The sequence below is a fragment of the Nerophis lumbriciformis genome, linkage group LG14 (genome assembly GCF_033978685.3).
Source record: "Nerophis lumbriciformis linkage group LG14, RoL_Nlum_v2.1, whole genome shotgun sequence".
NCBI lineage: Eukaryota > Metazoa > Chordata > Actinopteri > Syngnathiformes > Syngnathidae > Nerophis > Nerophis lumbriciformis.
This window is the reverse complement of record NC_084561.2, coordinates 18,262,161-18,285,872: the sequence shown is the minus strand read 5'-3', so window position 1 is coordinate 18,285,872 and position 23,712 is coordinate 18,262,161. Positions and strand designations below refer to the sequence as shown.

At 39.4% G+C, this 23,712-nt stretch overlaps 1 protein-coding gene across 1 annotated transcript in view; it reads left to right on the top strand.

The window, feature by feature from the left end:
- Positions 1-2,827: 2,827 nt before the first annotated feature.
- The window catches only part of rab3ab (RAB3A, member RAS oncogene family, b), a 37,065-nt gene continuing 16,180 nt past the window's right edge, over positions 2,828-23,712 (top strand). The window contains exons 1-2 of the mRNA XM_061975949.1: positions 2,828-2,893; positions 14,153-14,377. Coding sequence (XP_061831933.1) covers positions 14,153-14,377 — 225 coding nt within the window. The 5' untranslated portion in view covers positions 2,828-2,893. The remainder of the gene's footprint in view (positions 2,894-14,152; positions 14,378-23,712) is intronic.

Below are 23,712 nucleotides of genomic sequence, written 5' to 3'. Positions count from 1 at the left end.
GTATGGAAGTAGAATTGTCTCACATCAACTTATATATATATATATATATATATATATATATATATATCAATATGATATTAATACATATGCATATATTATTAAATATACAAATACAAATACAAATGTCCATCCATCCCATCCATCTTCTTCCGCTTATCCGAGGTCGGGTCGCGGGGGAAGCAGCCTAGGCAGAGAAGCTCAGACTTTCCTTTCCCCAGCCACTTCAGTCATGAGCTTTGGGTTATGACCGAAAGGACAAGATCACGAGTTTCAAGCGTCCGAAACAAGCGGGGCTCTCCCTTAGCGATAGGGTGAGAAGCTCTGCCATCCGGGGGGAGCTCAGAGTAAAGCCGATGCTCCTCCACATCGAGAGGAGCCAGATGAGGTGGTTTGGGCATCTGGTCAGGATGCCAACCGAACGCCTCCCTAGGGAGGTGTTTATGGGCACGTCCGACCGGTATGAGGCCACAGGGAAGACCCAGGACACGTTGGGAAGACTATGTCTCCCGGCTGGCCTGGGAACGCCTCGGGATACCCCAAGAAGAGCTGGACAAATACAAATGTGATATGCAAATAAATAAAAAATTTGTATAAATAAACGCGTATTGTAAATATATTTTTTGACATTTGAAAATATATACAAATAAAATTCATAAATATAAAAATGTGACACACGAATAAATTAAACATTTGTATAAATAAACGTGTATTTGTTTATATATTTTTTTAGATTTGAATATAAATATGCTTGATTTTGCATTTGTATTTGTATTGAATTTGCATATGTGGATCGCTTTTTTGCTTTTGTGTCGATGAGACATTCCTACCACAAACCAGATGCACAAATAAATCAATCAATCAATCAATCAATCTTTATTTATATAGCCCTAAATCACAAGTGTCTCAAAGGGCTGCACAAGCCACAACGACATCCTCGGTACAAAGCCCACATACGGGCAAGGAAAAACTCACCCCAGTGGGACGTCGATGTGAATGACTATGAGAAACCTTGGAGAGGACCGCATATGTGGGTAACCCCCCCCCTCTAGGGGAGACCGAAAGCAATGGATGTCGAGTGGGTCTGACATAATATTGTGAGAGTCCAGTCCATAGTGGATCCAACATAATAGTAAGAGTCCAGTCCATAGTGGGGCCAGCAGGACACCATCCCGAGCGGAGACGGGTCAGCAGCGTAGAGATGTTCCCAGCCGATGCACAGGCGAGCGGTCCACCCCGGGTCCCGACTCTGGACAGCCAGCACTTCATCCATGGCCACCGGACCTGTGCCCCCCCCCCCTCAAGGAAAAGGGGAGCAGAGGAGAAAAGAAAAGAAACGGCAGATCAACTGGTCCAACAGGGGGGCTATTTAAAGGCTAGAGTATACAAATGAGTGACCTACACACTCCCCTAAACAACCAGCAGAGGGCACTGCAGCCAGAGCGGTCTGGGTCACAGAGCATTATATGCATTATATGCAAAATGCCCGGAGTTCTCTGCACAAAAACAATCCACGTCTTTACAGAGAGAACGCACAACGGGCCTGAGCTAGCTAACGTTAGTGTTGTATTAGCTAATGCTAATTTATCCAGTTAATCTGAAAGACCGTGCTCGCTGCTTATTCTATTGTATCAATGTCGTTTAATGACCTTGTCCCGATGTTGTTACTGATCTCTTATCAGCGCAATGTGTGTCAAATCATCCCAAAAGTCATGACGTAATATAACCCTCCCTAGTGTGCCTCTGATTGGCTCGCCAGTGTCTGACCATGTCTGTGACCCAGACCGCTCTGTATGTCTTTGTATGTCACATTTTTATATATAATGCTAATTTATCCAGTTAATCTGAAAGACCGTGCTCGCTGCTTATTCTATTGTATCAATGTCGTTTAATGACCTTGTCCCGATGTTGTTACTGATCTCTTATCAGCGCAATGTGTGTCAAATCATCCCAAAAGTCATGACGTAATATAACCCTCCCTAGTGTGCCTCTGATTGGCTCGCCAGTGTCTGACCATGTCTGTGACCCAGACCGCTCTGTATGTCTTTGTATGTCACATTTTTATATATACACATTTTATTTGTATATATTTTCAAATGTCAAAAATATATTTACAAATACGCGTTTATTTATACAAATTATTTATTTATTTGTGTATCACATTTGTATGTGTATATTTATTAATATATGCATATGTATTAATATCATATTGATATATATAATTTGATGTGAGACAATTCTACTTCCATAGTTTATCAGTTAATATGCTATATTAACTTCACATCTAATTGAATGACCACCACATTTTCCGATATAATTTACCCTGAATTAATTAGTGGAGGGTGTATTTAGTTAAGCAAAAAAGTGAGAAAAATCCTCTTGTCTTCTTTGATGCTTTTGCAATCTCAGTTCATGAAATAAATACAAATATATATTGCAGTAAAGATCATATCTGTAAGCTGTGGTTACTGACATACTCGTCAGTAATTCAGCCCCGCTAGCAGCTCTCATTAATAAAGGATGTCATGCGTGTATTTCCAGAACACTCGTTGATTGGTCAGGTGGACTGTCCAAACATGTCATTTAACAGCCGAATAAATAACGGAAACATGGCATAGCCTTCAAAGTAAAAGTTTTAGGTGAAATAGCAGTGATTAATCTTAAAATAGACACCACCTTATAAATTAAAACACTGGGACTAACACAGGGGGCCACATGAGGTATAAAACATAAACATATCACGTTTAAACATCGCTTTTATTTCGAGTTGAAGTCATCTTGCCTTATTTTGAAAGTCTTTACCGGATGTAGTTTAATTTATTTTTCCTATCTTGATAATAGTGGTGTCTGCGGATGCAGGACGCGGTGGACAGCAGCCGGATAGAAATCTACAAAGGTGGGGTTAAGACCTTTTTCATGTTATAATCATTTTACATCAAATCAATCGATCTGTAAATTAATTAATATACGGTAGTGTGATTCATCAAAACTCGCCTGCGAACAATTCAGACCGTCCATGCACAGGAAATGTTGCATTTAGAACAGCTGTTTTGTAGGGAAAAACATAAATGCACATCAATGTATTGTTGGACTGGATGTCCAAGACAAGTTCTGAGGGTTTTATGTGCTTCTTTCAAGAAATACTGTGCAATTCTGCAAGGAAGGGCGTTACACAATCTAATGATACCAATCGGGATAATGCATCCTAATTGACATGAAGAAAGAACTATTACTCCTTAGAGAACGACTGTGTTTTATAGCTGATGCTGCAGGCAATATGTATGTTCATATAAGAATACACCATAATAAATAAATAGAAGAAAAATACTCCAAATATACTGTAAATGCTTCACGTAGTGTGAAGTGTGAATATAAATTGAAATACTCATCAATACCATTTATTTTATTAAGGAATTAACCATTGACAAATATTCAAGTTCATTACATTACATTACTACACCATTGTAAAATAATGCAAAGAATATTATCATTGAAATGATTTATTCTTGGGGAAGTATAGTAAAGGTTTGAATTGTATAGTAAAGGTTTGAATTGTCCATTTCCAACACCCAGTTAATGGAAGCAAACCTATGTTATTGCCTGATAATACTGCATGTTCATGCTTTCATGTCAATAGACATACGGTATTATCATAAAACGTATTAATCGAAATCAGACCTGCAACGTAATTACGAGATGTCATCAAGATTTCACAAATATGAACGATTCGGCATACAAAACTAATTTTCAAAGTGAAAAATCCAACTGCGAAAACAGAATTGTGCGATTGCATCCCACTCAGTCTGGAAAGAGACGTCGATATGAAACATAACGTTTGTATTTATATTTTCTAATAGTTTAACAAGAATGAAGAATACAGTAAAATGGTGTAGAAGTAGAGATGTCCGATAATGGCTTTTTTGCCCATATCCGATATTCCGATATTGTCCAACTCTTAATTACCGATTCCGATATCAACCAATACCGATATATACAGTCGTGGAATTAACACATTATTATGCCTAATTTTGTTGTGATGCCCCGCTGGATGCATTAAACAATGTAACAAGGTTTTCCAAAATAAATCAACTTAAGTTATGGAAAAAAAATGCCAACATGGCACTGCCATATTTATTATTGAAGTCACAAAGTGCATTATTTTTTAACATGCCTCAAAACAGCAACTTGGAATTTGGGACATGCTCTCCCTGAGAGAGCATGAGGAGGTTGAGGTGGGGTTAGGGGGTAGCGGGGCGGTGCATATTGTAGCGTCCCGGAAGAGTTAGTGCTGCAAGGGGTTCTGGGTATTTGTTCTGTTGTGTTTATGTTGTGTTACGGTGCGGATGTTCTCCCGAAATGTCTTTGTCATTCTTGTTTGGTGTGGGTTCACAGTGTGGCGCATATTTGTAACAGTGTTAAAGTTGTTTATACGGCCACCCTCAGTGTGACCTGTATAGCTGTTGACCAATTATGCATTGCATTCACTTGTGTGTGTGAAAAGCCGTAGATATTATGTGACTGGGCCGGCACGCAAATGCAGTGCCTTTAAGATTTTGTGGCGCTCTGTACTTCTCCCTACGCCCGTGTACCACTCCGTACAGTGGCGTTTTAAAAAGTCATACATTTTACTTTTTGAAACTGATACCGTTCATTTCCGATATTACATTTTAAAGCATTTATCGGCCGATTAAATCGGCTGTCCGATATTATCGGACATCTCTAATAAAAATGTCTTTAAAAAAGAAATTCGTTTTTTGGAACCAAAAATCCGATTGAAAAAACCTGCAGTCAACCATAATTAAGAGATTCTATCCAGATTGTACAAGTGTGAGCACTTTGACAAACAGTATTGACTATGGTTTTGAAAACAGCTAGTTTTAAAAAAGAGAGTCTGCGTCAAAAATACCGGTTGTTTTTATTTTTTTAAATAGCTTGACTGGAATAAAGAACAGTATTTATAAGTTGCATCAAGATTGTAGAAATATGAGCAATATGTCTTATATTAAATACCATTGTTTAAAAAAATAAAAAAAAAGTTTTTCGAAATCACAAATCTTACCGCAAAGACCTGCAACAAAATGATGAGATTCAATCAAGATTGTACAAATAAGAGCAATTTGACATATCTTCAAATGTCTTAAAAATAAAATAAATTTTTGAAATGAATGCAAAAACCTGCCATCAATAACGTCATTCTGACATTCTATCAAGATCGTACAAGTATGAACCATTTGACATCAAACATAAAAACAAAGCCAGTTTTTCAAAGTCAAAAGTCAAATCAAATTCTGTGAGAACAGAATTGTGAGATTGTGTCACACAAAGTCTGAAAAGATAGTATTAAACATAACGTGTGTATATAATAGTTTAACTAGAATACAAAAAATGTTTAATCGAGATTATACAAATGTGAACAATTTGTCGTATATTAATTACCAGTGTTTTGAAAACAAAACTACCTTTTTCAAATTTACAAATTTACTGCAAATATCTGTAAATTATGAGATTCAAACAAGATTGTGAAAATGTGAACAATTTGACATATATTATAAAGTTAAAGTTAAAGTACCAATGATTGTCACACACACACACACTAGGTGTGGTGAAATTATTCTCTGCATTTGACCCATCAACCTTGATCACCCCCCTGGGAGGTGAGGGGAGCAGTGAGCAGCAGCGGTGGCCACGCCCGGGAATCATTTTTGGTGATTTAACCCTCAATTCCAACCCTTGATGCTGAGTGCCAAGCAGGGAGGTAATGGGTCCCATTTTTATAGTCTTTGGTATGACTCGGCTGTGGTTTGAACTCACAACCTACCGATCTCAGGGCGGACACTCTAACCACTGGGCCACTGAGTAGGTTATTAATCATCATCTCATATATATATTGACATGTATATATGAGATGTCTTGAAAAATCAGAAATTCCAATGTAAAAACCTCCAGTTAATCACACAATTATGGAATTCCATCAAGATTGTACAAATATGAGCCATTTCACATACAGTATTTCACCATGGTTTTAAAAACAAAGCTAATTCTTTTTAATCCGACTGTGAAAACACAACCATGAGCTTGTGTCACACGCAGCCTGGAAAGATAGGCAGCATCAAACATAATGCATGTATTTATATTATACTTTTAGAATAAATAACAAAAGTTGGTCTGGAAGTTAATTAAAAAAGTACAAGTATGAGCAATTCAACCCATATTACCATGTTTTGAAATCATCATAACGCAGATATGTTGAAAAGTATTTTCAGGTTCACGCTGGGCCATTCTTCCTCTTCTCAACAACCTGCACCACTCATAAAAACACAAAAAAACACACACACACACACACACGGGCACACAGGCACACACACACACGCAGCTCCCCTTTGCATCTCCCTGCTTCTCTGTGTGCTGTGCAGAGGAGAGAAAAAGATGACGCTGTACTATTTTTAGCTGCCCCTCCTGTCATCTGCATCCACACGCTTCCTCGAAAAGGAGGCACATGATTGGGGGAAAAGGGGGAGGAGGGGAGGAGGCGCTCCGCCATCTCAGACAAGCTGAAAGGACGCAGCATCTGCATTACTCGCTCTGACGTGATTGATGTGTGCTATTGACATCACTTGAAGGATGCAAGATGCAGTTCTTCATTTCCCCTCTGGGCTGACCTTTGACCTGTGATATTCCCTCCAAATTTCAAAAATATGGTATTGATACTACCGCTTATGGAGGAATTGTATGGTCATGTTCACACTGCCTTCAGTTCTTGTATGTGATGCGTGGGAGGGAAGTTCTGTTGCCACATCATTTTATGTGGTCCTCTACACATTATACTGTATATGAGGGCCGCCACAATATTTATGTGGCCGGCCACATTATTTAAGTGGCACGCCACATTATTTCTGTGGCAAGCCACATTATTTATGTGGCCTATTATTGCCACATTATTTAAGTGGCTCGCCACATTATTTCTGTGGCAAGCCACATCATTTATGTGGCCTATTACATTATTTAAGTGGCAGGCCACATCATTTTATGTGGTCCTCTACATTATATATGAGGGCCGCCACAATATTTATATGGCCGGCCACATTATTTAAGTGGCACGCCACATTATTTATGTGGCAAGCCACATCATTTATGTGGCCCATTACATTATTTAAGTGGCAGGCCACATTATTTTATGTGGTCCTCTACATTGTATGTGAGGGCCGCGACAATATTTATGTGGCCGGCCACATTATTTAAGTGGCACGCCACATTATTTCAGTGGCACGCCATATTATTTAAGTGGCACGCCACATTATTTCTGTGGCAAGCCACATCATTTATGTGGCCTATTAACGCCACATTATTTAAGTGGCACGCCACATTATTTCTGTGGCAAGCCACATCATTTATGTGGCCTATTACATTATTTAAGTGGCAGGCCACATCATTTTATGTGGTCCTCTACATTATATATGAGGGCCGCGACAATATTTATGTGGCCGGCCACATTATTTAAGTGGCACGCCACATTATTTCTGTGGCAAGCCACATCATTTATGTGGCCTATTACATTATTTAAGTGGCAGGCAACATCATTTTATGTGGTCCTTTTACATTATATATGAGGGCCGCAACAATATTTATGTGGCCGGCCACATTAATTCAGTGGCACGCCACATCATTTACGTGGTCCATTACATTATTTCAGTGGCACGCCACATCATTTTATGTGGTCCTCTACATTATATATGAGGGCCGATACAATATTTATGTGGCACGCCACATCATTTAAGTGGCCCAATACATTATTTAGGTGGCAGGCCACATCATTTTATGTGGTCCGCCACATTATTTAAGTGGCCTATTACATTATTTAAATGGCCTGTTACATTATTTAAGTGGCCTGTTACATTATTTAAATGGCCTGTTACATTATTTAAGTGGCCTGTTACATTATTTTATGTGGTCCGCCACATTATTCAAATGGCCCGTTATAATATTTAAGTGGCAGGCCAAAAATTTTATGTGGTCCGCCACATTATTTATGTGGCCCGCTACATTTTTAAGTGGAACATCACATCATTTTATGTGGTACGCCGTATTATTTATGTGGTCCGCCACATCATTTATGTGGACCATTACATTATTTAAGTGGCAGGCCACATAATTGTATGTGGTCCACCACATTATTTAAGTGGCCTGTTACATTATTTAAATGGCAGGCCACTTCATTTTATCTGGTCCTCTACATTATATATGAGGGCCGCAACAATATTTATGTGGTCGGCCACATTATTTAAGTAGCAGGCCACATCATTTTCTGTAGTCCGCCACATTATTTATGTGGTCCGCCACATTATTCAAATGGCCCGTTATAATATTTAAGTGGCAGGCCAAAAATTTTATGTGGTGCGCCACATTATTTAAGTGGCCCATTGCATTATTTCAGTGGCACGCCACATCATTTACGTGGCCCATTACATTATTTAAGTGGCAGGTCACATCATTTTATGTGGTCCTCTACATTATATATGAGGGCCGCAACAATTTTTATGTGGCCGGCCACATTATTGAAGTGGCACGCCATGTTATTGAAGTCGCACGCCACATCATTTACGTGGCCCATTACATTATTTAAGTGGCAGGCCACATCATTTTATGTGGTCCTCTACATTATGTATGAGGGCCGCCACAATATTTAAGTGGCCGGGCACATTATTTAAGTGGCACGCCACATCATTTATGTGGCCCATTACATGATTTAAGTGGCAGGCCACATCATTTTATGTGGTCCGCCACATTATTTATGTGGCCCGCTACATTTTTAAGTGGAACGCCACATCATTTTATGTGGTTCGCTGTATTATTTATGTGGTCCGCCACAATATTTAAGTGTCCCGCAACATCATTTTCTGTTGTCCGCCACATTATTTATTTGGTCCGCCACATCATTTTATATCGTCCGCCACATTGTTGTATGTGTTCCGCCACACTGTTCTATGTGTTCCGCCACATTGTTGTATGTGTTCTGCCACACTGTTCTATGTGTTCCGCCACATTGTTGAATGTGTTCCGCCACATTGTTGAATGTGTTCCGCCACATTATTTTAAGTAGCCCACAACATTATTTAAGTGGTCCGCCACATTACTTTACGTGGCCTACATAAGGCTAGATGAAGAACATTATAGTCAAAGGTATTTGCTCTTTAAATTTTGACAGAAAAATGTATTGCAAATAATTGTATATTCTACACTTTAATATAATCTGATCAAGTAACAATGTAAACAATGTAAATAATTCAATGTATATACTCTGATGATTAACTTGTGTGATGACTGTATTATGCTGATAGTATATATTTGTACCATGAATTGATTAACGGGGACCCCGACTTAAACAATTTGAAAAACGTATTCGGGTGTTACCATTTAGTGGTCAATTGTACGGAATATGTACTGTACTGTGCAATCTACTAATAAAAGTTTCAATCAATCAATCAAGCAAGCATTTCTGTTGGTTATCAAGATTCAATTACTTAAAGGAGAACTGCACTTTTTTTGGAAGTTTTCATTCATAATCATGAAAGACATGACGATAGATTTTTTTCTTTTTTCTTTTTGCATTCTAAATATTAAATAAATGCAATCATAAGTCCACTTACAATGGAGCCTATGGGAGCCGCGCAATTCTGCCTACAAAGCCCTGAAAAAACATCCAAACACCTCCACTAGGGGTTTATATACATTATATAAGTAAGTATATATGTAAGGTAGTTACAGGCATATTTAAAATAACATTTAATAATTACGTATTTTGATAATTTGAAGCATACACGGCACAATAATTTTAAAATGTTTTCTTCATCACTGATTATTACTCACTGCAGACTTTACTGTGCAAGGTCTGCTGTCATTAGGATGCTGACTGCTAGGATGTTCATATATTCCCATTTAGATGACAAATGTCTCATAATCCTCAAGAAGAAAATGGGTGGGGGGGGGGGGGATCAAGCTCCCCTTTCGTGTCTTTCTCGCTAGTTTCGGGTCCTAAATAGCTGTCAAAGTGTACCAACTTGTTGGAATACCTACTCAGACTACTTCAGTCCAGGTGAGAGGCATGATTCATAATTTACAATAAACTCCCACAAGCAGGGAAGCGAGGAAGAGGCTTACCACTCGACGATGTCGAAAAAGGCGCACACGGTAGTGATCACGGCGCTGCTATAAATCGTTTGTCCGTGTTAGCGCTTAAAATAACAATATCACTAATACTTGGTTAATATTCAAGTCACGAATTGTAAATGGAGTATTGTTGGCACTTTTTGAATTGTTATTTATTGGATTTTATGGGAGAAATAGTGGCGCTCCCATTGGCTCCGCTGTAAGCAGACTTTTATTCACGTTTATTTAATATTTAGAATGCATAAAATTTAAAAAAATCCATCCATCGTCATGTCTTTCATAAATGATTGTGAACGATAGGCAAAATTCCCCAAAAATTGCAGCTCCACTTTAAATATCTGTGTGTCACCGTGAGCTAGGATTTAATAACAAGTATGCATTCATCTGTAAAACAGTTGCCTATGCAAAATGTGTAATGAGGCTATTATATGTTTATATTCATATACATCCACTGATACAATCGGCCCTCTGAGAGCAGCCATAACTGCAATGTGGCCCTCAATTAAAATTTAAACCCCCGCTGTCCTCACCTGTCATGTCAGGTCTGACAATATGTATTGTTTTTTCTATGTTGATGTTTAGTTCCTGTCCAGCAGTCTTATTTTTAGTTTTCACTTCCTGTTCTGCTATTAAGCGCTAATTGTACTCGCCTACCTCTGATTTGTTATCAGGAGACTCACCTGCCTCAGATCACTAATCAGAGGGGTTTTGTGCCAGCCTCACATCTGAGTCGAGGGTGGATCCTTGCTTTTTCTTGTGTTCATGCTTCTTGTGCATTTCCCTGCTGCACTATTCCTAGGGATGATGTTCGAAACCGGTTCTCCCGGTTGTTCGATAAGAAAAGAACCGTTCGATAAGAAAAGAACCGATTCCATGGACTCGAATCCCTTTTTGAGAACCGGTTCTCGTTATCGAGGCCACTATAGTAAAGAAAAAGAGTTGGTTCTTTATTCGAATCCCTGGGAACGAATCCTGTCCCACAAGAAATGCCCTGTGGGACATCACAGGAAATGACGTAGCTCAGTCATGTCACACAAGCAGCAAAAATAATGAACCGGAAAAAACGCCTCAAGGCATGGCTATTCACCTATAGTGATCACAGAGACAGGTTGTTTTTGTGTTACTGTATATATTTGTTTTTCTGAAAAATCCCACTTAATATATTTTGGGTAACAACAGTCAATATTTATTTATTTTATTTTTTTAGGGGGGTAACAGTCAATATTTATTTTTATTTTTTTATTCTATTTTTTTTCTTATAAAATAATTTGAGCTTTTGTTAAACCAAATATTGTGTTTTTTTCCATATACAACAACCTACTCAGTGGCCTAACCTACTCAGTGGCCAACCTACTCAGTGGCCACTCAGTGACCTAGTGGTTAGAGTGTCCGCCCTGAGATCGATAGGCCGGGGTTCAAACCCCGGCCGAGTCATACCAAAGACTATAAAAATGGGACCCATTGCCTCCCTGCTTGGCACTCAGCATCAAGGGTTGGAATTGGGGGTTAAATCACCAAAAATGATTCCCTCACCTCCCAGGGGGGTGATCAAGGGGATGGGTCAAATGCAGAGGACAAATTTCACCACACCTACTGTGTGTGTGACAATCATTGGTACTTTAACTATCTAGATTCGATAAGAGAATCGAAAAGGAATCGGTTCGATAAGAGGATTCGATAATGGGCTCGAACTCGATCATTTCTTATCAAACATCATCCCTAACTATTCCTCAGTGTTTGTATTACGCAACATCATGTCAGGTCAAAGCATCTTCCTCCTGGGATATGTTGAGTACCGTATTTTTCGGACTATAAGTCGCAGTTTTTTTTCATAGTTTGGCCGGGCTCCAGTGCGACTTATATATTTTTTTCCTTCTTTATTATGCATTTTCGGCAGGTGCGACTTATACTCCGGTGCGACTTATACTCCGAAAAATACGGTAAATTGACTTGTACAACAGCACCCTCTGCTGGATTTATAGCTACATTTCCCCTGCAGATAGCGCCATCAAACCACTTTCAATTCAAGTTACTAATACAAAAAAATATTAGCTATTTACGGCGGAGAAAAAGGGTTGTGGGGGTCTACTGTAATCAAAACTATTCTGTTGACATTGTTGCCTATGGGCCCAGTTGGCCCTAAGAGGATGGGAGTTCTAAGGCAGCCATCACTGATTAATGAAATGAGCCCGACTCGCTGGCAGCGGCACTTAAGTCCTGATCAACCCAGCTCGTCAATCCTTTTTAGGTGTCAGCTTTAAGGGAGCACCTTATGATGTCATCGTCATCCAGGACAGACGCTCCCTGTTCATGACTGGTTTCACAAACTACAACAACAAAAACTAGCTACTAGTTTTAATATATGCAGAAATTACTTTTTTTTATTTCATTTTTACTATTTGTTTGTATATTGGATGATCAAGTTTATACAAATTAGCTGCAGGAAAAACACATGTATCTATTTAATGTTGGCTCTTGGGGAATTTATAGTGCATAGTACAGTGTTTTTCAACCTTTTTTGAGGCAAGGCACATTTTTTGCGTTGAAAAAAATCCGGAGTCACGCCACCAGCAGAAATCATAAACTCTGTTGACGGTAAAAAGTCGTTGCAATTGTTGGATATGACTTTAAACCATAACCAAGCATACATCGATGTAACTCTTGTCTCAAAGTAGGTGTACTGTCACCACCTGTCACATCACGCCATGACTTATTTTGAGTTTTTTGCTGTTTTCCTTTGTGTAGTGTTTTAGTTCTTGTCTTGCGCTCCTATTTTGGTGTCTTTTTCTCTTTTTTTTTGTATTTTCCTGTAGCAGTGTCATGTTTTCCTTTGAGCGATATTTCCCGCATCTACTTTGTTTTAGCAATCAAGAATATTTCAGTTGTTTTCATCCTTCTTTGTGGGGACATTGTTGATTGTCATGTCATGTTTGGATGTACTTTGTGGACGCCGTCTCTGCTCCACAGTAAGTCTTTGCTGTCGTCCAGCTTTCTGTTTTGTTTACTTTGTAGTCAGTTCAGTTGTAGTTTCGTTCTGCATAGCCTTCCCTAAGCTTCAATGACTTTTCTTAGGGGCACTCACCTTTTGTTTATTTTTGGTTTAAGCATAAGACACCTTTTTACCTGCACACTGCCTCCCGCTGTTTCCGACATTTACTAAGCAATTAACTACCGGCTGCCACCTACTGATATGGAAGAGTATTACACGGTTACTCTGCCAAGCTCTACACAGCACCGACACTCAACAACAACACATCATTTGCAGACTATAATTACTGGTTTGCAAAATATGTTTTCAACTCAAATAGGTGAAATTAGATAATGTCCCACGGCACACCAGACTGCATCTCACGGCACACTAGTGTGCCGCGGCACAGTGGTTGAATAACACTGGTATAGTAAATCAAAACCCCTATACAAGCTGTACTCTAAAGTATATTGAAGCTCCTTTTCGGAAGCCTTATTTTCCCTTTTTGGGTTTGTGCTTCTTCATTATTTATGGAGCATCTCTGTGTTGCTTCATGTAAACTGATAGGAGGGTGCAGTTGTTTGGTCTCTCAACAATCTAGTGTTCCACTGCAGCGAGTCAAGATAACACGCTAAGTATAGAGCAAGCCACTTGGACTCAGACGGGAGTCAACATCTTCTCAAGGTCTCCCAGTTTCCTCGGTTTTGTCCTTGCGGTGTTCTGCGTCATGCGGTTATGAGACAGTCGCTTTGTTTATTCTAACAGTTCGGGGAAATTAGAAAGAAGATCAGAAAAGATACAGAGAAAGCGCTTACTGACAAACTAAAGAGACGTGGGGGTCTACTTTGATACATGTGGTACGTTAAAGGTGCTCAAACGGTCAATACATTGTGTATCTTCTCTTTATACAAAGCTAAGATATAAATATATATGTCATTGATTAAGCACGGTTGACTTTTTTTGATCACACTTATGGCATGGGATCAATTAAAGACCTTACCCTTTTTCCATTGGTGTCCACAGATGGCCTCAGCAACAGCAACCTATGGACAGAAGGAGTCCTCAGACCAGAACTTTGACTATATGTTTAAGATCCTCATCATTGGCAACAGCAGCGTGGGTAAGACGTCCTTCTTGTTCCGTTACGCCGACGACTCCTACACACCAGCCTTCGTCAGCACGGTGGGCATCGACTTCAAGGTGAAGACCATCTACAGGAACGATAAAAGGATCAAACTACAGATCTGGGTAAGACTTTAACGCGGATGAACTTGAGGTGATACTGTCAAACTCATTTTCAGTGAGGGTCACATCGCAGTTATGGCTTGTTAAAGTGAATAAATATGAAATATAATGTACAATCTCCTCATGATATTAATACACAATTTCCCATACAGTAGATTTTTTTTTCACGTACAAATTGATGGATAACAAACTTGTTTTTGAAATCATAAGTCAGGGGGACAGGCATCATTTGTAGATGTCCGATAATGGCTTTTTTGCCGATATCCGATATTCCGATATTGTCCAACTCTTAATTACCGATTCCGATATCAACCGATACCGATATATACAGTCGTGGAATTAACACATTATTATGCCTAATTGTGTTGTGATGCCCCGCTGGATGCATTAAACAATGTAACAAGGTTTTCCAAAATAAATCAACTCAAGTTATGGAAAACAATGCTAACATGGCATGGCGGTGTATATTGTAGCGTCCCGGAAAAGTTAGTGCTGCAAGGGGTTCTGGGTATTTGTTCTGTTGTGTTTATGTTGTGTTACGGTGAGGATGTTCTCCCGAAATGTGTTTGTCATTCTTGTTTGGTGTGGGTTCACAGTGTGGCGCATATTTGTAACAGTGTTAAAGTTGTTTATACGGCCACCCTCAGTGTGACCTGTATGGCTGTTGACCAAGTATGCTTGCATTCACTTGTGTGTGTGAAAAGCCGTAGATATTATGTGACTGGCCCGGCACGCAAAGTAAGTGCCTTTAAGGTTTATTGGCACTCTGTACTTCTCCCTACGTTCGTGTACTCAGCGACGTTTTAAAAAGTCATAAATTTTACTTTTTGAAACCGATACCGATAATTTCCGATATTACATTTTAAAGCATTTATCGGCCGATAATATCGGCAGTCCGATATTATTGGACATCCCTAATCATTAGTGTATCATTGATACTAGAGTGATTAGATTAATATTTTCATTTTCCTTTAAATGGAAACGCCCTGGGGCTTCCAGCGGCATACAAGCGTTCGCACCCTGAAACATGTATTTAGCGCGATCTGAAGGTTTGTAAATCGAACAGTTCGTAAATCGAGGTTCCACTGTAGTACATTTTTGACTCTGCCTCTCAAAAGAATCGGAATCAAGAATCATTGGGAACCAGAATTTAAATGAGGAATCGTAGTCGTAATCGTAACTTTTAAAATCCAAATGATGCCAAACTTTACACGCATGGAAAACGTAACTCAAAGGATGAGTTATGCAGTTGTTTTTAAGGTAATGGTGGTCAGTGAAGCTATTCTTTGTGTCTGTGGAAGAGCTAAGGAATATGATTGTCAGAGTTTGTTGGTGACGAACTCCAAAATGCAGAGATGACGGCAGGCATTGAGCGAGAAAACATGATTTAATACTATAGCAAAAAAACAAACAAAAGGGTACAAACAAAAGGCGCGCACAAGGCGGAGAACAAACTTGGCTATGAACTAAAATAGCACAAAGGCTAACTGTCGACAAGAAACAAAAACACTTACTTTGACACGAAGGAACTATGACATGAGCAGAGTGAACAAACGTAGACAGAGCTACAACGACAAGTATTATGACAGGTGGTAGTGACATCGACAATGACAATAATCCAGCACTGACTGGAGGGGAAGGCAGGTTTAAATAGCAGCTGGCTGATTGACACCAGGTGTGGCCAGGTGCCAATCAGCCACAGCTGGGGGGACACAGCACTCAGGGAGACAAACAGGAAACAGAACCAAAACAAGAGCGCTGACAGGAAATACTACACACACAGAGGAAAAACTAAAACACAACCAAACTGTCAGGGGCAAGCCTGACAATGATATATTGCATTGGAACAAGTTGATAATTAAAGCCAAAGTGGTTCACATTTCCACTGCACTGCTGTTTTACTGCAATCTAGCAGTTGTTATTTAGCGGAAAATATTTAAAAACGTGTGTCAGGTCGAAATTTTCTTTGAACTGTTTTGTAACCAAAGGCGATGGCTGTTTACGACCCCCGTACCCTCAGAAACAGCTGTTGCCATGTAATCAGGGAAGGTCCAAATAAAAGAGGAGGCGTACAATCTTTCGTCAGAGCGTGGTGGGACACTGTACAAGAGTACAGCTCAAACAATTCTCCTCAATTGAGCCAAATTTAATTATGTCTCTGTTTAATTCCTTGCTTCTTTGTCTGTTTAATAGATGTCATCAGTGTTTGAACCTGACAACGTGTTCTAAAACAAAGGGATGGTCTAGCGTCCTCTGCATAACTGGACTATTTTGTCCCGAAATGTGCAAAGTTGACAACACGTCTACTGCGGAGGACGCAGGTTCTGAGGGAGGATGTCCGGGGTCGTCAACACAATATAGTGTTTGAATAAAGGTTGTGTGGGTTTACTTCAGTCAAGAGTATGAAATGTCCTGATAGTTGAGTAGGATGCTGAAAGCTGAAGAGAAATGCTTCCAACTGGTGTTTCAGAATGATGCTGGTTGTAGTGAGATTGCTAGATGTGCAGGAGACTATTGCACTGTGGGGTTTGTGTATATAGAACTTCTGTTATTGTCACTTATTATACGCTTATTACACACTATACGCATCATAATAATCCCCTCAATTCCGCTCCAAAAATGGATTAACTCGCTGGAATATAAAGACAATATAACATACATCCATAAACCTGGATGCATATGCAAAAGTGCAATATATTTATCTGTACAGTAATCTATTTATTTATATCCGCACCTTATTGCTCTTTTATCCTGCACTACCATGAGCTAATGCAACGAAATTTCGTTCTTATCTGTACTGTAAAGTTCAAATTTGAATGACAATAAAAAGGAAGTCTAGTCTCGTCTTATTTACTTGTAGAAATGGAGCTACCAAGGTTTCAATGTTAAGACTTCGTTGTACAAATAGGTTCATTAAAGTGCCGGGGGTTATATGTATACACTCATGTTTTCTTAAAGATAGGTATACATAACATGTTTGCATGCGTGTGTGTGTGTGTGTGTGTGTGTGTGTGTGTGTGTGTGTGTGTGTGTGTGTGTGTGTGTGTGTGTGTGTGTGTTCTGGCAATGCTTGCTTAATGGGGACATCGCTCTGTTTACACAGTCACCTTTAGGGGACCTCTGACAGTATGGGGACAAAAAAACAGGTCCTCTAAAGCAGTGGTCCCCAACCACCGGGCCGCGGTCCATGGACCGATTGGTACCGGGCCGCACAAGAAATAAAAAATAAAATAAAATGTATTAATTTTTTATTTTTTTTTATTTTTTATTAAATCTACATAAAAAACACAATATATACCGGTACATTATATATCAATATACATCAATACAGTCTGAAGGGATACAGTCCGTAAGCACACATGATTGTATTTCTTTACGACAAAAAAATAAATAAATAAATAAAATAAAATACTCTAAAGCAGTGGTCAAATGGGGTGGGGGTATGTTTTTTTGGGGGGGGGGTTGTCATAAAAAAATACAATCATGTGTGCTTACGGACTGTATCCCTGCAGACTGTATTGATATATAATGTAGGAACCAGAAATATTAATAACAAAAAGAAACAACCCTTTTGTGCGAATAAGTGTGAATGAGTGTAGATTGGAGAGGGAGGTGTTTTTGGGTTGGTGCACTAATTGTAAGTGTATCTTGTGTTTTTTATGTTGATTTAATAAAAAAAAATTAAAAGTTTTTATTTTTATTTTTTATTTCTTGTGCGGCCCGGTACCAATCGATCCACGGACCGGTACCGGGCCGCGGCCCGGTTGTTGGGGACCACTGCTCTAAAGGGAAACCTTTTTAAATGATAGTCAAATCCATTGTGAAGATGCCTAAGTGATTTTTAAGCTTTGGCCTATAAAACATGTTTACTGGTTAGTCAGAAAATTTATTTTCTTGAAAAGTGAAACATTTGTTATCCTGGCATTAATACTGTACTGTGATTCTGTATGATATCCATCCTTACTTAAAACTAATATATTTTTCCAAAAACTAAATCTGATTTAGTGTTCCTTAGGATGACATTTTCATACAGCGTGATTATAAAACATTATTACCTTTAAAGTATGATTCACATTCATAATTTTCCATCCTTCTATATATGGTAGTTGGAGTTGCAGACAACTTCATTGCTGCTAAATAGCAGTTTTCAGTAATGTCACAGAAGATGCAGGATTTAACATTTAAGTGGTGAAACTTCCTATAAGAGGACGGCTGTAGTGCTGTATTCTGAGGATCATGTCATATTTCATTTGAACTTTTTCTTAAATTATTTTTTAAATGGTCCTCAGTAGTCACGTACAAATGTGTGTGAATTATGCAAAATGATTTAGGGAATAAGCGGTAGAAAATGGATGGATGGATGGATTTAAATTTGGTCCCCATGAACCATATTAACTATTTTTCCCCAGGGTCCCCAGTAAGAATGATCAGCACATTACTTCATCAATCCAGAGATTTAAAGACGTGTATGAGCTAACTGGGCAGTGGCCATTTCACCTCATTTATTTTATGCCTCCACAACCTGTAGAAAGGGTGGTCCCCACAAGTGATGATCAAAAACTTGGTCCCCATTCCAAATGATAACCAGTATGTGTGTGTGTGTGTGTTTTTACTCTGTTGTCAGCCTTTTCCAGGTCTTGCCTCCAGGAAATAAGGCACAATCAGCCAATCAGAAAAAAGACAGCGGTGCCGGTCTTCCCTTCCCCCATTACTAGACATCTCTGAGAATATAGCTTCACATATCCACACACACACACACACACACACGCACATGCAAAATCCCCATCCCCCATTTCAGCAAACCTCTCAGTTGAGTCGATGAAAATGTTTTGAGTATTTAGTGTGTTAACGTTCAATGATGAGCGCTGTATTGCCATGTATAATGCATCCAGAAAGTATTTACAGTGCTTCACTTCTTTCACATTGTGTTATGTTACAGCCTTATTCCAAAATGGAATAAATTAAATTTTGTCCTCAAAATTCTACACACAATACCCATAATGACAATGTAAAACAACAATTTCAATGCCTATTCATTAAACATAAGAAATCACACGTACGTAAGTATTCACAGCCTTTGCTCAATACTTTGTTGATGCACCTTTGGCAGCAATTACAGCCTCAAGTCTTTTTGAATACCATGCCACAAGCTCGGCACGCCTATCTTTGGGCCGTTTCGCCCATTCCTCTTTGCAGCACTTCTCAAGCTCCATCAGGTTGGATGGGAAGCGTCGGTGCACAGTCTTTTTCAGATCTATCCAAAGATGTTCATGACATTTAAAGAGTTGTCCTAAAGCCAATCATTTGATATCTAGGCTGTGTGCTTACTAGGGCTGCGAATCTTTGGGTGTCCCACGATTTGATTCAATATCGATTCTTGGGGTCACGATTCGATTCTAAATCGATTTTTTTCGATTCAACGCGATTCTCGATTCCAAAACGATATTTTCCCGATTCAAAACGATTCTCTATTCATTCAATACATAGGATTTCAGCAGGATCTACCCCAGTCTGCTGACATGCAAGCAGAGTAGTAGATTTTTGTAAAAAGCTTTTATAATTGTAAAGGACAATGTTTTATCAACTGATTGCAATAATGTAAATTTGTTCTAACTATTAAATGAACCAAAAATATGACGTATTTTATCTTTGTGAAAATATTGGACATAATGTGTTGTCAAGCTTATGAGATGCGATGCAAGTGTAAGCCACTGTGACACTATTGTTCTTTCTTTTTTTTTTTTTTTATAAATGTGTAATGATAATGTCAATGAGGGATTTTTAATCACTGCTATGTTGAAATTGTAACTAATATTGATACTGTTGATAATATTCATTTTTGTTTCACTACTTTTGGTTTGTTCTGTGTCTGTCAGAGTATGTTGGTGACGAACCCCAAGATGCAGAGATGGCGGCAGGCTTGGTACAAGAAAACATGATTTAATTTAACACTATGGCAAAAAAAACTAACAAAAGGGTACAAACAAAAGGCGCGCACAAGGCGGAGAACAAACTTGGCTATGAACTAAAATAGCACAAAGGCTAACTGTCGACAAGAAACAAAAACACTTACTGTGACACGAAGGAACTATGACATGAGCAGAGTGAACAAAAGTAGACAGAGCTACAACGACAAGTATTATGACAGGTAGTAGTGACAACAAGTATTAGCGACAATAATCCAGCACTGACTGGATGGGAAGGCAGGTTTAAATAGCAGCTGGCTGATTGACCCCAGGTGTGGCCAGGTGCCAATCAGCCGCAGCTGAGGGGAAGCAGCACTCGGGGAGACAATGAGGAAATAACCAAAATAAGAGCGTTGACAGGAAATGACAGAGGAAAAACTAAAACTTGACCAAACTGTCAGGGACAAGCCTGACAGTGTCGTGTTTGTGTCTCCTCTCAATTGCTCTGTTTATTGCAGTTCTGAGTGTTGCTGGGTCGGGTTTGGTTTTGGAATTGGATTGCATTGTTATGGTATTGCTGTGTATTGTTTTGTTGGATTGATTAATTTTTTTTAAAAATTACAAAAAATAAAATAAAATAATAATTTAAAAAAAATAAAAAAAACATTAAAAAATTGATTTTTTTTAAATGAGAATCGATCGCACAACGTGAGAATCGCGATTCGAATTCGAATCGATTTTTTCCCACACCCCTAGTGCTTAGAGTAGTTGTCCTGCTGAAGGATGAGCCGTTGCTCCAGCCTGAGATCACTCTGGAGCAGGTTTTCATCCAGGATGTCTCTGCACATTGCTACATTCATCTTTCCCTCTAGTCTCCCAGTTCCTGCCGCTGAAAAACAACCCCACAGCATGATTCTTCCGCCACCATGCTTCATCGTAGGAATGGAATTGGCCTGGTGATGAGCGGTGCCTGGTTTCCTCCAAACATGACGCCTGGCATTCTCGCCAAAGGGTTTAATCTTTGTCTCACCAGACCAGAGAATTGTGTTTCTCATGGTCTAAAAGTCTTTCAGGTGCATTTTGGCAAAGTTATTACTAAGAATTGACTTTCGTCTGGCCACTCTACCACACAGGCCTAATTGGTGGTTGGAGAAGTCGCTTCTTAGCAGTTCCACTGAAGACACGGCAATAGAGTCCAGCGTGCAGGTTTAACAAGGTTTTAATGATAACATTTTTCAGTAATCGGGTTCTCTCCCAGAACATGACTTTTCAGTCATGTCCGTATCCTCCTGCCTCCTCTGCTCCCGGCCGCTTACTGTTAAAGACAACAGATGATTAGATTAACACGTACCACCTGTGAAATCTAATCACCTGCCAGCTGTGTCTCGCCGTCAACACATGCCCGATGGTGCTCGTCTTCAGTACCGTGGACAGCGGCGGTGACTTTTCCTCCTGCAAGCAGCGCTGATCACACTCCCCCACCACAGTGGTTTTCTGCAGAGATGGTTGTCCTTCTGGAAGCTTGAGAGGTGCTGCAAAGAGGAATGGGCAAAACTGCCCAAAGATAGGTGTGCCAAGTTTGGGGCATCGTATTCAAAAAGACTTGAGGCTGTAATTGCTGCCAAAGGGGCATTAACAAAGTATTGAGCATAGGCTGTGATTACTTATGAACGTGTGATTTTTTTATTTTGTTGAAATAAAATTTGCAAAATAAAAAATGGAAACTTTTCCCATTGTCAGTATGGTGTATTGTGTGTGGAATTTTGAGGACAAAAAATGAATTCATTGCATTCTGTCATAAGGCTGTATCATAACAGAATGTGGAAAAAGTGAAGCGTTGTGAATACTTTCCAGATGCGCTGCAATACATCACGTAAGAGCTTTTTAAATTACATGTAATTCCTACAGTATGTTTTTGTTTTCATGTTGTTTTAGTGCAGTGTCCATTTGCTGTGCTTGAAAAACACTATACAATATATTGCCAAAGGTATTTGGCCACTTGCCTTGACTCACATATAAACTTAAAGTACCATCCCATTCCTAACCCATAGGGTTAAATATGATGTGGGTCCACCTTTAGCTTCTATCACAGCTTCAACTCTTCTGGGAAGGCTGTCCACAAGGTTGCGGAGTGTGTTTGTAGGAATTTTCCACCATTCTTCCAAAAGCGCATTGGTGAGGTCACACACTGATGTTGGTCGAGAAGGCCTCTCAGTCTCCGTTCTAATTCATCCCAAAGGTGTTCTATCAGGTTCAGGTCAGGACTCTGTGCAGGCCAGTCAAGTTCATCCACACCAGACTCTATCATCCATGTATTTATGGACCTTGCTTTGTGCACTAGTGCACAGTCATGTTGGAAGACGAAGGGGCCGGCTCCAAACTGTTCCCACAAGGTTGGGAGCATGGAATTGTCCAACATGTTCCTTTCACGGGAACTAAGGGGCTAAGCCCAATTCCTGAAAAACATTTGTTGCACCTCCTAGTCAACTACTAGTAACATCACTATGAGCCCGTTGACGTTCTAGAAATATAAGCGGCAGCTCAGCTCGCTCGCAGTCCTTTAGGTGAAGGCTAATTAGCTTTTAGCGTAACGTTAGCTCATTTTGCGGTGTGTGTGTGGGTGTGCGTGCGTGCGTGTGTGTGTTACGGACAGTAAAGCCCTTTCTGTCTGAGAGAAAGACAAGCATTATTGACCTACAGTTTACAACTAAGTTATTTCACTTTACCTTTTTCTGTGTTGAAGCAGCAAAAAAGGACATTATGTTAAATGAAGAGTTTCTGTCTCTGATAGTTGATATAATAATGTAACTGCTTCATAAAGCCTACATGAACTCCATGGTGTTCAGGGATGAATAGTATCTCCTATTGCTATTGTACTATTTTTTCAGCTATAGTTAAAAGTTAAAGTTAAAGTACAAATGATTGTCACACACACACGAGGTGTGGCGAAATTATTCTCTACATTTGACCCATCACCGTTGATCACCCCCTGGGAGGTGAGGGGAGCAGTGAGCAGCAGCGGTGGCCGTGCCCGGGACTCATTTTTGGTGATTTAGCCCCCAATTCCAACCCTTGATGCTACATTAATCATTAGTAATGTAGTAGCCTAGTTTTGAATGGCAGGGTCCCTGCTATCACATGTTGATTAAAATATAACATTAACATAATAAAAATCAACTACAGGCTTCCCAAATGCTGTAATAAATTAAGCACGATGAGTTGAGCATATGTCAGCATGTGGCCCCACTTTTAACTCTATTTTTGATTCAGATTTTTTTTAAATGTGATATATTTGCATGGCAATGCATCCAGATGACAAATAGTGTGTCTTATATAACAACACCTACACTTAGTAGCACGTTGAGTGATTGAGCAGAATGGTATGTAAAGTGCATCGGCAGCACTGCATCTCTATAAATAGATGTCTTTATA